The sequence below is a fragment of the Parasteatoda tepidariorum genome, chromosome 4 (assembly GCF_982258835.1).
Source record: "Parasteatoda tepidariorum strain Cologne lab strain chromosome 4, Ptep-v5.0, whole genome shotgun sequence".
NCBI classification, from domain to species: Eukaryota; Metazoa; Arthropoda; class Arachnida; order Araneae; family Theridiidae; genus Parasteatoda; species Parasteatoda tepidariorum.
Window position 1 is genome coordinate 28,343,565 of NC_141758.1, and position 16,945 is coordinate 28,360,509.

The following is a 16,945-nucleotide window of genomic DNA, read 5'->3' on the forward strand; positions in this document are numbered from 1 at the left end:
AAGGTATTAAAAGAATATGGACATACCGGGAGGCATACTTTCTCTTGCTTGGCTAAGTAACGCAGCAGCAGTTTCGATATAAGCTTCAGTTCTTGCAGCTTTATTACACGCTGTTGTTGTTTCTTGACATATTGTAATTGGAAGAATAACATAAATAGCAACAATAATCCAAGCGAAATATGTCCGAGTAGTAGACATCTGAAAAATTATAAAGAGGTTAAATTGTTTCATTTGCTAATAAAATAGAATAATAATATCAGAGTTGCCCCTCTATGAAAACAGGAAAAATCTGGAGTTTGATTTTGAACCCAACCCAGAAGACAAGAAACTTCTGGATCTCAAGTATTGAGAGCAATTTGCCTTCCTTGAAGACTTTTTTGTGGAACTAAATCGGATTTGCGTTACAGTTTTTAATTTTGAAATCTTTTAATAAAAGAGATAGTTAAAAAAAATTATCAAAACTTAAAGACATGACCATTTTACAATTTGGTCTTTTTAAATTATTTTATGGTGCATTACACTTTTTTTTTACTGCCGATTCATAAAATATACTACAAGAAATTTTTTTATTACTGCTTGGGAAAAATATTTCCTGAAAATGAAGAAATTCTATAACTTATCGTTTGGGAACATACATTAACGGCATTGAATAAATGCATATTAATCAACCATTTTAAATTATTTCATGCTGCGTTACAACAATTTTTTACTGCCAAATCATTAACATAAATTATAAACATATTACAAGAAAATTTTTAATACTTGTGAGAAAAATATTTTCTAAAAATAAAAAAATTCCATAATTGTTAGGGAGCATGCTTTAACCTCATTGAATAAATACATACCTGTCAATCATAATATTCGTGATTAACCTCTTGGGGACGGTTGATTCAGAAAAGCATTCGTACAAAATCAGGATCAGGACGTAATTAAATAAAAAACAGTAACTTAAATGTAGTCGTTTCTGATTTGACAGACTTACTTTGTTTTTGTTTTAATTATTGTTAGTTTAATCATATATATAATCAATGTTAATTCAAAGTATAACTAAATAGTTTTATTTTGAACAAAGTAACTGTGAATTAAATAAATCAAACAATTATAACTCCGCCCACAAATAAACTGCTAAAGAATTACTTTGATTACCAGTTTTATCTTTTTACCCTGGTTGATACGATTTTATGCTGGCACGTATTTGTGACAGTCGGCGCGAAAGGGTTAATGTTTATTACTACCTCAAAATGCAAAAATAAATTTAAGAATGTCAACGATTAACAAAAGTAATATTTTTATCGATAAATTCTACCCCTTTTATAAAAACAGAGATGCCAACTTGCTCCGGACAGCAAATATATATTTTAAAGTGGTAGTTTATCAATTGTGATTCTTGGTTTAATAAATTCAATTTAGTAGATTTTCATTCACCACTATTGCTTATATAATTCACCACTTAACAATTACAGGGATGCCAACTTGCTCCGCTCTGTAAAATATATCAAAAATTATAAGTATCGTTCTACTGGATACTCTATTAAAAAGTGGGCCTAACTATCCTTCTCTAACGAATTTTACTGTATAATTTGCTACCACTTTATTAAAACTATTTCAGAAAGCGGAGCAGTTGGCATCCCTGTAATTATACCTTTTAGAAAGCAAGCAAAAATAGTCAAATATTTGCACAATTTACTTTGAAATTATTTACCGCTCTTTTTTTTATTATTATTATTATTTTGGCATGTTCGGAGCAGTTGGCATCTTTGTAAAAATTCTAAATGTGTGCTTGTTGCTATTTTTTTAGTGGAAGTACATTTACCCTTACATATATATCAGATGTACCTCTTAATTCTCTTGGATACACTCTTTACAAGTTCGAATATGTATGCACTTGCTTGTACCATCAATGATGTCTCTCTTTAACCTTTTCGGGACGGGCGAGTCATAAATATATTCGTGTGGAATCAAAAACAGGATGGGAAAAAAATGAAAAGTGGTAGCTTAAGTTTGGGCATGGCTAATTTGATAACCTTATTTTTTCTTTCACTTTAAATCTAATACACCCAATCTATGTTTGTTAAAAGTGTAACTATATAATTTTTAATTTGAACTAAGTCTTTGTGATATTAATAAAGAAAACTTCTATTACCCCATCCTGAAATAAACTGCAATAAAAATAGTTAGGCTACCAGTTTTATCTTTTTTACCGTAATTGTCGCCACCCTGAAAATGCATATATGACTCGCCCGTCTCGAAGAGGTTCAAATAGAACATTACCATTGAGTTATAGGGTACAATACCATACCACTTTCTTTTATATAGGAACCTTTAGCATCACTGTAGAAAGAGATGCGAACTGTCCCGTAGACCTAATATTTAAAGGCAATTTTATGACACAATACAAAAAACAAAACAAAAAATGTGAAAAAATTAAATTCTTAGAGTGGCAAAATAAGAAACTTACTTTCATTTTCGTTTTACTTCCTGTTTACACATAACTATACAATATCAAGGCATATGTAATAATAACTTATCACGTCATCACGCGAAAACACCATAACATTATCAACAAAATAGCAAAAAAAATGTATTTCCAGTTCGTCGAGAAAAAATTGGCTGTTAACATAATATTACAGAAATGTTTGGTAAATCTATTTTCCTTCAACATCATTTGGGAACATTATAATTTTAATGGCAAATAAATGAATTCTTTGAAACAACACAGAGAAATTAGAAAAAAGTAAGAAATATAAAATTTTAGATGCATTTTCCGAAAAACAAAACAAGTTACGATCTCTTATTTCATTTTATGATAGCCATTTGAGTATTATGTCAACAGCATAAAAGTAAAATTCTATGATTGTGTGCATTTCTACTGTGCTTGTCTACGATAATTTATGAATAACTGATCAACAACAAACATACGTATATCTCTTAGCAATCTTTTATGTATAAGATGTTAAAAAAAGAAATTTGAAATATTCTATCATATTTCTATGAACATTTTTCCTTAAGAAATATTACGTTTTGAAACGTATAAATTGATCAATTATAAATTTAATTTCATTTTTAAGATATAACGTAACTGATCTGTGTCTAGCATCCATTCAAAAAGGCAGTGGCTTGTTGACACGCTCGCGATATAGCGGTACGAAATTCTTTCATGTAGTTTGTGTCAATATAACAGATTAAGTAATGGCAAGATGCATATAATAAATCTACCGGAAAGGTCTGTTTACGGAAGTTCAAACCTCATACCTGCCAACTTTCACTCTTTCCGATAAAGGATTTTCAGAGTGGTTGTAAAACAATAAACGAAAGACAATCTGACTCAAAAATATATTAATTTTTTGATCCCGTTGAAATTCGCTTCTGCAAGGATTATTATGCTTTTATATATTTATTGTAATTATTTATATGTAGTGGTGGTCAAACTCATTTATAATTATCATTATAATTCAAAAAGTTAATTGGAATAACCTGAGCATTTCTACCACTTTAAATATGAAAATAAAATCTTACGAAAAATCCGGAAGAGTAGGCCGTTATGAAACCTCCTTTTACAATTATGTAAAAGGTTCTTTTGTAAAAGAATGTGGTATAGACTTTTTACGCTTTAACTCAATGGTAATTTTCTATTACAAAGCATACGAAAATGTTCATACATTTTTAAACTTGTATTGAAAGTATTCTTATTCTTGTATCCTTACAAAGCTAAGCGGTACATCTGATTTATTCATTTAAGCTCAAATGTAATATTACTTTTTTTTTTAATTAAGGCACCTTTTGCATTCATGTAAAATGGGGCTTGTTCTATCACTGAACGAATTTTCCGGTAGACCTAACATTATCGTTCAACTATTTTTACATATAATATGTTTTCTCATGACAATAAAATATTGTTTATTAAAATAAACGTAGTGTACAATTTCTAAAAAAAATGGTTGCTAAAATAAGAAATTGTAACTCTGATTTTATCTATTTAGATCAATACTCTTCAATGATAACGCTCAGGATTCACTCAAATGAATTTAAAAAAATAATAATTAGGAACATATTCTTAAATTGCATAAGAACTGTAGCTTGTAGAGAGAATACAATTATAGATTGTAAATCGGCGATACAAATATATTCAATACTCGTTCAAAAGTCACGTGCAATAGAAGAAAATTTTTTTCCCCTATTATTATCAATAACAAATTAATGTGCTTTTAATTTTTTCACTCTACTGCTTTCATAAAGCTTTTCAATAATACGCAGTAAGTAATTGTACTTTTTTGTAATGTAATATTATTAATATACCATAACAACTTTTATGAAAGGGTATTTGCCAGCGCAGCAGTACTCAGGAATTCCCAGGTACACTAAGAAATTCTTATACCAAAATAGCATTGAAAAGAAGAGTATTGTATTGAAATGTATATACAAATTAATGAATGATTGAAGGGTACAAACTAGATACTAATGAAACTTCCTGAATTGTAAGATGTTGATTTCTTTTCATATAAAATAATAATACTAAATGAAAGAAATACTTAAGTCCTATAAGGTTTGTTAAACGATTCAAAACTATTATAATTCTGCACCTTCGTAAACTTAAAACAAAAATTTTAACAGCTAATTAAAAATTACAATTTTGTCCAATTTTTATTGAGACCACTCCTTCAAACAATATTTCTTATCTTGTACTCGCATTTACATTTCTTAGTTCAAAAATCCTTTTAATAATTATATATTTCAGTAAATAAAAATAAATAATTACCATATTTATCCAAACTTGTAAAGTTCGATGCACAAACCTTCACTTCTTCCTAAACCAAACAATAATGAAACTCACTAATCAACAGTTAGATGTCTTTCAGTGAGAACAAGGTAATAAATAAAATGGGAATAGAGTCTGCAATGACGTCAGAGGCAATTGGTGTATTTCCAAATCAACCTCGAACCAACAAATCACACGAAATAAAATAAAGTAAAAAAATAATGTGGCCTCTGTCGGGTCATATACTAAGTTGCCTAATAAGGGACCTCGTTAATTCCGTCAGTTAGTCATATTTCTTAAATCAATTCATAAGTTCATGTCTGGTCATTAAAGAAAGAAATCACACATATACGAAGCAGCTTCGGAGAAATGGGAAAAGAAAATAATTTTTTTTCTTTCTTTCTTGGATGTTGTTTTGGATATTTAGAAGGAAGTTTGTTGCTGTCTAGGGCGGATGTCAGAGGCCCCGTGGATGAGTTGATGTAATTGATAAGTTCGTTATACGAAAATGTTGCGCTTCTTTAATGAAATCTGGAATTTAATCGTGTGAAATAGAAGCAAGAAAATTTCTCGCGTCCGTTATGAATCATGAATAATTTTTACTGCATAATACGTAATTTTTATATTTTATCTATCTTAATAAAAAAGGTTTCATCATTTTAGATATTTAATCCTCCAGTAAGACGTCAGTTTTAAAATGTATGGTAATGGATTGGCACAGTCTTTTTGCCGTGAATTCTGACGACAAAAATTGACTACTGAACCAAACCATGATTTAATTCATGAGCATGGATTCTAATTAAAACAGAACTGTAGATTTCTTCGGCTTTTTTCACAATAAAATAAAATAAAATGCATGATTTAACCTTTGATTTAAAATGGTTTTTGACCACAACGATTATCAAATAATTTAAGATTCCATGTAAAAGCAAGACATAGCTTTAAATTGTATGATAATGCTTGGCACAGTGTTTTTGCCGTGAATTCTGCTGACAAAAAATGACGACTTAACCAAAACATGATTTATTTCATGAGCATGGATTCTAATTAAAACAGAACTGTAGTTTTCTTCGGCTTTTTTCACAATTAAATAAAATAAAATGCATGATTTAACCTTTGATTTAAAATGGTTTTTGACCACAACAACTATCAAATAATTTAAGGTTCCATACAAAAGTTTTGAAAAGCAAGTAATATTTCAATCTGCTGAAAAATTTGTAAAATAAATAAATGCTTGTGTAATTTTTATTTCCTAGTTTTGCAATTATGGCAAGAGTTTTCTCCCAAATCAGAGTTGAAATTTTAAACTATTAATTAATACACATTCTTCATTATAAAGTGTTATGGTCATTTAAGTAAGTAGTGCCATTTTAGATGTGTTGCAAAGCAAATGCGATGAACTAACAACATGAAAAGAATACGAGTAATATTTAGGGGTATCCCAGGTATGCCAACTTTGCAAAATAAATAAATAAATGAAAAAAATATGTTTTCATGTAGTAACGAAATTTGATTAATTTTTAATTTAGTATTTTTCATTTTAAGTAATTCTTCCACCAATCAAATATTCAAAATACTGACCATATGAAATCTAACTATATTGCAATAATCGCGTGGTGACATTTTTAAAAAATGGACGCAATTATCCGTATTCTGCAAGTTATACAACTTAATTCGCTGTCAATTTATTAGAACTTTTGCTTAGAGCTGAGCAATTTGCATCCTCGATTTTATTATACGTAAGTCAAAGACAATAGAGTGCTATTTTAAATTTTAGGATACTGGATACTAAATAATTGAAACTAACGACCCCTTAGAACAGACATAATTTAATGACGAACACAAATCATAAACATACACAAATACTAACACGACAAACAAAATACCTATTTGTACGACATTTTAAAGCGAACTAAACTACATGAAACATTCACTAATCACGTGACATTTTAAAAGGAAATATAGATGGCAGCACACAATTCTTTAAACAGAAACATCCTCCCCCACTATGAACACTTAGGGGGTTCATAAAATGTTATTACACTCATTCAAACTTCAATTTTAAAAGTAATACAGCAATGAATCAATTACAGAAAAATTTCAGTTTAAGAATCTGTACACAAAAATTAAAACAACCTTATATGAAATATATGTGAATCGTAATCAAACAATAAACAAAATTAATCAAATGAAATGCACTAAAAGACAAATATTAAACCATTATAAAATTTTTGATTTGACAGAAAATTGTAATTATGAGTTCAAAGTTCGTATGAGTTCAATGTTTGAAGTCTATTATTGGTAGTGGGCAAAGTTTAACAATAGGGCGTTTTAACTCACCATTTGCCGTTTTTAACCTTACCACTCTGATTTTACCGTCTGCTCCTGGAAAGGTCTCTAGCACACGTCCCAACTTCCACTTCAGTGGTGGCAAATCATCGTCTTTGATTAGCACTAGTTCATTTACAGCAAGATTTCTCTTTACTTGGAGCCATTTGGGACGCCTTTGAAGAGTGGAAAGATAGTCAGTTGACCACCGCTTCCAGAATTCTTGGATCATTCTTTGCATTAACTTCCATCGTTGTAAAGGTGTTATCACTTCCTTCGAAAGATCAGAATTAGGCACTGATGTCAGTGAAGTACCAATGAGGAAATGACCAGGCGTCAATGCCTCACAATCAGCAGGATCATCAGACAAAGGAGTGAGTGGTCGAGAATTAAGGCAAGCTTCTACTTCAGCAATTAGGGTTAGGAATTCTTCGTAGGTGAGGATTTGTTCACCGACAGTTTTCTTAAGGTGAGACTTCATAGATTTGACAGTGGATTCCCACAATCCTCCATGATGAGGTGCCGCAGGAGGATTGAATTTCCAAATGATATTTTCCTTTGCAAGATAACCCTGAAATCTTTCATCTGAAGAGAGTGATGCAATTAAACGTTTCAACTCTCTATATGCACCAACATAATTAGTCCCACAGTCGCTATGTATCTGATCAGGTTTTCCTCGTCGAGAAGTAAATCTTCTTAGCGTGGCAAGGAAAGCATCAGAAGTCAGATCACTAACGAGTTCTAAGTGAACGGCTTTTGTGGATAAACACACAAATAAACAAACATAGCATTTCATAGTCTTCACACCTCTTCCTTTTCTGGGCTTCACTAGGAAAGGTCCAGCGTAATCAGTTCCAACAACAGAAAAAACTCGGGAAGGTGTGACTCTTACGGAAGGTAAATCAGACATAAATTGTGTCAAAAATTTAGCATTTTGTCTATGACATTTTACACACCTGGAAATTATCTTTCTGACAAGATTCTTGACACCAATTATCCAATATTCTTGAGTTAATGCTGATAATGTCATTTGAATAGTTCCATGTAGATGGATTTCATGAAAATATCTCACAATTATCGTTGATAGATGATGACCCTTTGGGAGAAGTATTGGATGTTTTCGACGGTCAGAAAGATTGGAATTCTTCAATCTTCCACCAACTCGGAGAAGTCCGGATGAGTCAAGGAAGGGTGCCAAAGGCAACAGATTGCTATTTTTTGGAAGTGTCTTCTCCTTCTGCAGACATTCCATTTCAGTACCAAAAGCATATTTTTGAACCATCTTCACAAGGGAATTTCTAGCATTCTGAATCTCTGCAGTTGTCAAACAACCACTAGCCTTTGCAGCTGGAAACTTGCAATTTAGAATAAATCTTCTACACCAGGCAAATACTCTTTGCAATTTAGTCCATGAGGAAATTTTATTTATGACGTTCATAATATCAGGCTGGTTTTCTTCCTTGCAAACATTCATGTTGATGTTGACGGGCTTGTTTCGTTTCTCAACAAGAATTTCATCGTCCAAGTTTTCGCTATTCAAAGAGCTGAAACCTTTATCATTATTCCATTCAGATTCTTCAAGTCTCAGCCATGAAGGGCCATGGAACCATTTCTCTCCTTCTTTCAATTTGCTTGCATTGCATCCACGTGTCAGCAAATCAGCAGGATTATCAATACCTTTGCAATGATGCCAAGATTTTGGATTTGACTTATCCTGAACTTCACGGACCCTATTGCAAACAAATTGCTTCCATCGTTCAGCCCTTCCCCTGATCCAATGTAAAACAATGAATGAGTCCGTCCAATATATATATTCAGAAACCATTTCCCCAAAAATACCATTAATATAATTACCTAGTCTAGCTCCTATTACTGTCGCCATTAATTCTAAGCGTGGCAAAGTTAATTTTTTCAAGGGGGAAACACGACTCTTGGACATTAAAAACGACACTATGATTTTCCCCTCATCATTGATATAACGAATATAGGAAACCGTCCCATATGCAACGAGTGACGCATCACAAAATATGTGTACCTCTACTCTTCGACTTCCTGGGCATGACAAAAAACAATACCTTGGAATGACTATGTCTTTTAAATGCTTAACTTCTACACACCATTCAGTCCATTTAATTTTTAAATCTACTGACAACTCTTCGTCCCAATCTAAACCTCTTTTCCATATCTCTTGCAACAGACACTTAATCTTAAGAACGAAAGGACTAACAATACCAACTGGATCGAACACCATTGCAGCAGCGTGTAACACAAACCTTTTCGTATTTGCCGAATTATTTAAACTTTTCAATAACGGGGAAATTTCCAACGACAGATTATCTCCTATAGGGTTCCAATTCAAACCTAAAACTTTCAAACTACCACTAGAACTCTCACTAACATCACTAAAACCCTTTTCTATCCACAAAGACTTCAATTCTTCCGAATTAGAATTCAGCTTTCGTAAATTCATTCCTGCATCTCCCAAAATATGAACAGCTTCAGTCGATAAATCAAACGCCTCCTCAACATCATCAGCACCAAAATAAAGATCATCCACATAAAGTGCAGTGTCCAACATTTCAACACATTTAGGTGCATTTTCAAGATACTGTTTAATGTGCTTTTTAATTGTTGCGCTAAGAATAAACGGAGATGATGTACAACCGAAAGGAAGACGAGTCATTCGCAAAATTTTAAAGCTATTACTAGAATTATCTGAAAGCCATAAAAACTTTAAAAATTTCCTATCCTTTTCAGAGATGCCTATCATGAGGAAAGCCTTTTCGATATCTGCACTGAACGCTACTTTAAATTTTCTAAATTTAAGAATAATGTCTAACACATTAGGATTTAAATTTGGCCCTATTTCTAAATAGTCATTTAAAGATAAATTTTGCTTAGTTTTTGAGCTACAGTTAAAAACAACTCGCACTTTAGTAGTATCCTTATCATTTCGCACAACTGCTCTGTGAGGCATAAAATATTCCTCATTATCTCTAGTACATTCCTCGACTATTCCCTCGTTTTGTTGTTCTTGTATCGTAAGTTTATATTCCCTCGCAACCCAGTCATTCTTCTCAAAATTAGTTTTTAAATTATCGAATCTCTTTTTTGCTATCCAAAAATTGTTCGCAAGATCCTTAGGTGACCTTTTCCATAATAATGAAGTTTCGTACCTGCCATTAACAAACTTAAGATTATTTTCGAATTTGTTTATTAAATGCTTATCCTCAGTAGCTATCTCATTTTCATCTCGAATGCCTAACAATTCTAAATCCCATAGTACCTGAACATCCGTAACTGAACTTAAATTTGTCGAAGTAGCACGGTTCTCTTTATTTTCCTCTTGAATTCCCTGTACCGTATAACCGAATATAGTGGGAATACAATATAAAGATTTATTTATTTTCTCTACTTCAGAATTATCAACAATCTCCCAAAATAAATCAGCCCCGATTAAAATATCCAAACCTTGATTGAAATTCGAACATGCATCAGCTAAAACGAAACCTTTCGCTATTAAATCATTCTGTATTCGCGTATCTGGAATCGAAAGAGGTGCGGCTGTAATTGTATCTGTAATTAACGCCTCAATTTCAACAAAAATTTTAGGATCATTTCTATTTTTTAATTTTACACGACCTACACCGTAGCTTTTTTGTTTTGTTATTACGGACCCAAAAGAATAAACAGATAAATTTTCTTTTCTTATTATTTTCACTCGCAGTTCATTTGCTAAACTTCGCGTCATCCAGGTTCTTTCGGAACCATTATCACAGAGAATTCTGACTAATTTATTATTTTTTTCAAAACATGCGACTACACTACAAGTTTGTAATAAAACACTATTTCTCTTTATGGAGGAGTGGCATTGAACAACCGCGTTTTCCGATGAATCATTCTCCTCGCATAATAAATAATGATGAGTTCGCCTGTTACAATTTATGCATGGCTCCAATTTCGTTTTGCAGAGTCTAGCAATATGATGTTTTGAAAAACAACGGAAACAACGATTTTCTTCTTTTAATTTATTTTTTCTTTCTATTACGCTTTGATATTCGCAAACTTCATGTTCACTACTGTCGCAAAAAATGCACTTTTTTCTATCGACTGTTGCATGATATACATTTTGCGCATTTCTATTAAAGTTACTTTTTTTAATAAAATCAGATTTCTTACGAAAATTCTTATTTTCGTTACTAAAACTATTGTTATACTCACGTGAATCAGATTTATAAATCGAAAGTGTCCTCTCTCTAGAACTTATTTCTTTTTCCAAAAATGAAAACAAATCTTTAAATACCCAATTATTTTCAGGATAATTTCGATTGAATTCTAAAACAATTTCCCTCGGAATTCTTTCTATTAGAATAGGACTTAATAAATTACCATAAGTTTCGGTATCTATTCCTAACGACTCTAAATTTCTTTTTTGTGACTCAGCACAATCAAATAATTTTCTTAAGCCAATTAAATCATTTACATTTCTAATAAAAGGTAATTTTAACAACTGATTAAGATGTGCTTGGATTAACGAGTTTTTATTACCAAATCGATTCTTTAAAAGCTTTAGAGCAATATCGTAGTTTTCATCCGTTAAAGCAAAACCGTTAATACAACTTGCTGCTATCCCACCTACATAAGACTTTAAATAGTTAAATTTATCTACTTTGCTTAAACTGTTATTGTTATGTATAGCACTTTCGAATTGATTAAAAAATTCTAACCAATGCGCGGGGTTACCATAATATTTATTTATATACAACTTGGGAAGTTTAACAGTTTTTATTAACTGCGCGTTACTACTTGAATTAGCTAAAGGGGGTGTATTTTCTCTACTTTCTCTCATACTTAAATCAACTGAAATATTTCCTTTTTCTTTGGCGCTCAAATTATCAATTACATTTATAATCTTTTGTTTCCATAGAACAATTTTCTCATTATATTCATCTGAAATCGAAACCTCATTTTCGATTTCACTAATGTCGCACAACTCTTCAACCTTGCTATTTAAACTTATAAGCTCGCTTTCTTTGTGAATTAATTGTTCTCGAAACTCTTTTAAAGCATTAGTTTTATCTATATCAGCCAAATCATCACACTCATTGAGATACGTTTCAATTTTAGTAATTAATTTGGTGACCTTATTTCTTAAAACTTTACGCTTAGCCTTTAACTTTTCAATTTCTGACATTTTAATAAATTGACAATAAAAGCACAATAAATCAGATCAAGAAAATAACACCAACCTTCACACTGGAACTATCGTCATTAGTATCAACCTCGTTCTGGAACTCAACACTGAAGCATCGATTCGACAACTCAAAATTTCATTGCTCGCTAATATATCCCGCTAACTGACACCAAAAAATGGATACTAAATAATTGAAACTAACGACCCCTTAGAACAGACATAATTTAATGACGAACACAAATCATAAACATACACAAATACTAACACGACAAACAAAATACCTATTTGTACGACATTTTAAAGCGAACTAAACTACATGAAACATTCACTAATCACGTGACATTTTAAAAGGAAATATAGATGGCAGCACACAATTCTTTAAACAGAAACAGATACAATAGAGCCGTTTTGTCCCTTAAAAAAATGGCAAATCTGGTAGTAAAATCCTTTAATAACTAGCTTGTTTACAAGAAGAAGAAAAAATTAGTCTACTAAGACGAATTGAAAATTAAAATATAAACATCAATCGATTTTTTTTACGACGGAAAATCATTGTTAATAACTGTCGGCAATATGGGCATCATAATCACCAAACACGACCTAGTTCCTAGCCCCATTTTCAGGGCTCTATCTTTTAACGGTCATGGTAGGAATGCCACGTACTTTTGACTCTGGTCAATCGACGTGGACAGCGCCTGAGCAGGTACACTTCCACACCACAACCAATTAGAAGACATTCAGCCACAACAGATTTAACGCGCACCTTGCTGTGTATACACGCAACACGCAGATATATAACCGGCATTGAACAGTGGACCCAATTCTAAGTTCAACTCCGTGCTTTGTCGGCCGACAGGATCGAACTCACTACCCTCAACTTTCCAACCAGCGTTGCGAGTAACGCCTTAACCGACTGCACCATTACAGCTCCCTGGTAACGTGGACTTTTATTCCTTGGGAAAACAAGATAGAAATGAAACTGTTTTACTGTCCTTTTTTTCAGTTTGTCCGGGAGCAAACAGCCCAGAGACATGCAATTTTAAAGGTGATAAACTGACATGAAATGTATACGAATGGTATTCATTTATACCTCAGCAGAAAATCATCAAATAACGTTTTCAATACTAAGGTTTAGTATTCTACAAAAATGACAAACTAATGAAATAAAAAGGTATTTGATATAAGTTGTTCACTCGATTCCATATTTGGTGTGTTTCATACGAATGGTATTTGATGTATGTACTTTGATTACCAAGATAAACTAACTAAAAAAAAATACCTATCGTATCACAGTTCTTTCTCTTTGGAAAATACATTTACACCGTTTTTAAATACCTTACTCTGAATTACCAATTATTATAGACACAGTTTCAATAATATATCAATAACAAGTGCACTGGGGGGGGGGAATAAATAATAATAAATATAACAACAAAAATAACCCCACCAGGTATTACTTTTGATCTAATGATCGGATCTTCACGTACGTGGACTGAATCTTGATGGTTAGGGGGAGTATATATTAATTAATCAGTGATATTAATTAATAATAATATATTAATTAATCAGTACCTCAAATATATTAATATATATAAACCTCAAATATATTAATTAATCAGTGAAAGCGATATTTTCAGCTACTAAATCACACAACAAAATGCAATTTCTCAGAATAAACATGCTTATTATGATAAATTTTTTTATATCATTTTAAAGAATGTTATTTAATATGTCAAAATATGAAAAAATCGAACAAATACAAATTTGAACGAATAAACATACGGTTTCTTTAAAAATCGATTTTTCAGGAACTATTCGACCGATTTCGTTCAACTTTTGCATTTTGATATATAAAGTTGCATTTTTTAAAATATCGTAATATTTGTATATATTTAACAATTAAAAAAATTCTTTTAACCATTATTTAAAATAATAAATGATTTTTAAAAAATATATTTTGCAGGAAATTATCTTTGGACAAACGAATTTTTTTTTCTAATGCCCACCTGGAGAATGACCTAGGTCATACAGGCATCTGAAGGGCAGATTTGCTGACCACTCTTTTAGGGGCACCATATTAGATGGGCCAACGTTGCTCACATAGTAAGACAGATAGTACAGAGAAGGAAAGAACATCCATGCCTTGCCCGGGATTCGAACCCAGAACCCTTCTGACGCAAGGGCAGTTTCCTAACCCATACACAGGCCGCTAAACGTACTTTATTATTGTGCAAAAATTATTCAACTCATTAAAAAAAGATCTCGAGATATGGTACAAAACGCAAAATTAACTTAAAGGAGTTCCAACTTTCTACCACTCTCCTGAACATGGCGTTAAGATCAAATTTCTCAGACATCGGCTGTTTAGGGTGAAGAATTCAACTCCATCGAAAAAAAAGGTATGTTTATTCAGAGAAGGTATGTTTTGATGCCTATTTTCGTAACTTAAAATATTATATTATAATATTTATGCACTGATCATATAATTATCATATTTGAGGTCACCTCGGTGAATCTTTAAGATTGTGTCATGATATGTGAAGATCCAATGATAAGATCAAAAAGTATGCAAAATAGTTCTTTTTTCGCATTAGGTTGACTGTTTTTCCATTTCTTCGCCGTCTTTTCCCAATTTTTTAATGAGTTGAATTCATATTTTAAACGTTATGATTAACAAAAAAATGGGGGAATGCATAAATAAAATAATATTGTACAATAAACTTAAAATGGCGATTTTTAAGTTTACGCTTGTCATAATTTTTGATCCGAACGTTATATAATAATGTCTCAATAAAACTATCACATAAAAAAAGTTTTGAATGTTTATTACCCGAACAAGCAGAGCAGAGTTGGGAGGTATTTAATAAATTCAACCTTCAAATTTATTAGGATAATTAAATCAGTCTTGTTTTTAGCCCCACCTTCCAAAATAGAGGTGCTATGGTGGCTCAGGGAATAGAGTTCACTTTCCAATGAGGCGAACCAACCGGGATCGAATCCCAGCGATGGCTCTTTTAGATCACAGTCCTGACGTAGAATATTCTCAGACGGATCATGGGTAAGAGTCCCGTTCCCATCGGTCTAACCGTGGATTAGTTCCATAAAAAAAAGTCCTCCACGAAGACGAATTTCACCCAATACTTAATCCAAGGGTTCCCATATATTCCAGATTGGGTTCAAAATTACAAGGCTACCGAATTGAACATCAGTAGTCGTTAACTCAAAATTGAGTCGGCTGTTCAACAACGATTGTAAAAATACAGTGATTTGTGAAGCCGCGGTGGTTCAGGGAATAGAGCGTTCTCCTCCCACTGAGGTGAACCAGGTTCGAATCCCATTAAATTTTGAACCCGGCTAGCACCAACCACAATGCTAGCGTAAAATATCCCCAGTGGTAGACGAATGATGGGTTAGAGTCCCCTTGCTGTCAGGATAACTGTGGGAAGTTTTCCTCTTTATGTAACACAAATGCTGTTTAATTCCATCAAACAGTTCTCCACGATGGCTAGTTTTTCCCAATGCTTGATCCAGGAGTTTCATTGTCTTCTGGGTAGGGCTCAAAAATTACAAGGCTACGGAGTTCAACATTAGTAACTCTGAATTGGGTAAACAGTTCAACACTGGTTACATATAAAAATAGTGATTTGAAAACCTTGGTGGCTCAGGCAGTGGCGTACTCAAGGGAGGGGTTTAGGGGTTTAAACACCCCCCTTGAGCTCAGATAAAATGGCAAAAATAAAATTTTTAGTAGAAATTATGCATGCTACTATTTTTTAAGATTATATATTTTTATTTGCCTTATGCCTACTTTTTTTTCTCACGGTATTTCTCAGAATACTGAAAAAACATTTACTATAATAGGGTTGTACTTTTGAAGCTAAATTCACGTGATACTTTTGCGAACTGGTTCCTTTCTGTCCTGCCAGTATAGTTTTCGAGACTAGCTGTCATTCGCGAGGTCTTTACGCGATGATTCTGGAATCCTAAACGTTCTGTCGTCTTAGAGACAATTCGAGAATTTTGGAGATGCGGTGAAAAATTATATAAAAGGGGGAACAGAGTAAAGTGGAGTTAGTCAGTCAGACTAAGAGTTATCTCTGCCGCTTGTCGCTAAATCTGTTTTGTTTTGTCTTAACAAAAAGTTCATTCAATCGCCGAACCCGTCGTCGCCACTATTTCGACTAGTGAAAAAATCAGTAACAATACCATTGGAGATACTGTGCTCGTTGAAGTTATTCATTCCAGCTCGAAACTTTGAGATCCTAGCATAGCGGATATTTCTGTGCCAATATATGTATATACATATATATATTTGCTGTTCTTGGATCCTTAGCACGTCAAAACGCATGAATTTAACAATTTTTAATTATTTTGAGAAAAAATCACGACCTGAAATTAGTGAGGTGACAGCATCTAGTAAGTTTTTCTGTTGTACAGAAATGTGATACTTCCGTTGAAGAAAACGTTTCTAGCATAACAAAATCTGATGAATGTTAAAGTGGTCCTCAAAGTGTTACTTCTCACCCATTTGACATTGGACTTTTTTCAGAAGATATTACATTATGTTCCTAAACTTAAAAAATTAAATCAAAATTTAACTAAACAATTTTGTCTAAATAAAAAGTCAAAATTGTCTAGCTGTCTAAATTAGGGAAATAATAGTGCTT

At 32.3% G+C, this 16,945-nt stretch overlaps 2 protein-coding genes across 3 annotated transcripts in view; both read right to left on the reverse strand.

Annotated features, from left to right (window-relative positions):
• The window catches only part of LOC107454610 (techylectin-5A), a 24,282-nt gene extending 19,109 nt beyond the window's left edge, over window positions 1–5,173 (reverse strand). The window contains exons 1-2 of one of the 2 annotated variants that reach the window (XM_016071856.4): window positions 4,757–5,173; window positions 27–198 (exon numbers count right to left, since the gene is read on the reverse strand). In XM_016071856.4, the coding sequence (XP_015927342.3) occupies window positions 27–198; window positions 4,757–4,759 (175 nt within the window). In that variant the 5' untranslated portion in view covers window positions 4,760–5,173. Of the gene's footprint in view, window positions 1–26; window positions 199–2,458; window positions 2,647–4,756 lie in introns of those variants that run through there. The other variant, XM_016071854.4, reaches the window with a different exon arrangement.
• A 1,861-nt stretch (window positions 5,174–7,034) lies between these two features.
• On the reverse strand, window positions 7,035–12,278 carry LOC147810832 (uncharacterized). Its single transcript, XM_087162105.1, has 2 exons — window positions 11,891–12,278; window positions 7,035–10,660 (listed from the first exon to the last, which is right to left on the reverse strand). Exons 1-2 carry the CDS (start codon window positions 12,276–12,278, stop codon window positions 7,035–7,037), a joined length of 4,014 nt encoding a protein of 1,337 aa, XP_087018231.1.
• Between the last annotated feature and the right edge of the window lie 4,667 nt (window positions 12,279–16,945).

What these genes read in the sequence shown, in the direction of transcription:
- LOC147810832 (XM_087162105.1), bottom strand. Translation starts at nt 12,278, where the DNA reads ATGTCAGAAATTGAAAAGTTAAAGGCTAAGCGTAAAGTTTTAAGAAAT. An exon ending in ACCCCCTTTAGCTAATTCAA is followed by an intron (nt 10,661 to 11,890) that starts GTAGTAACGCGC and finishes CGTTAATTACAG; the next exon opens with ATACAATTACAGCCGCACCT.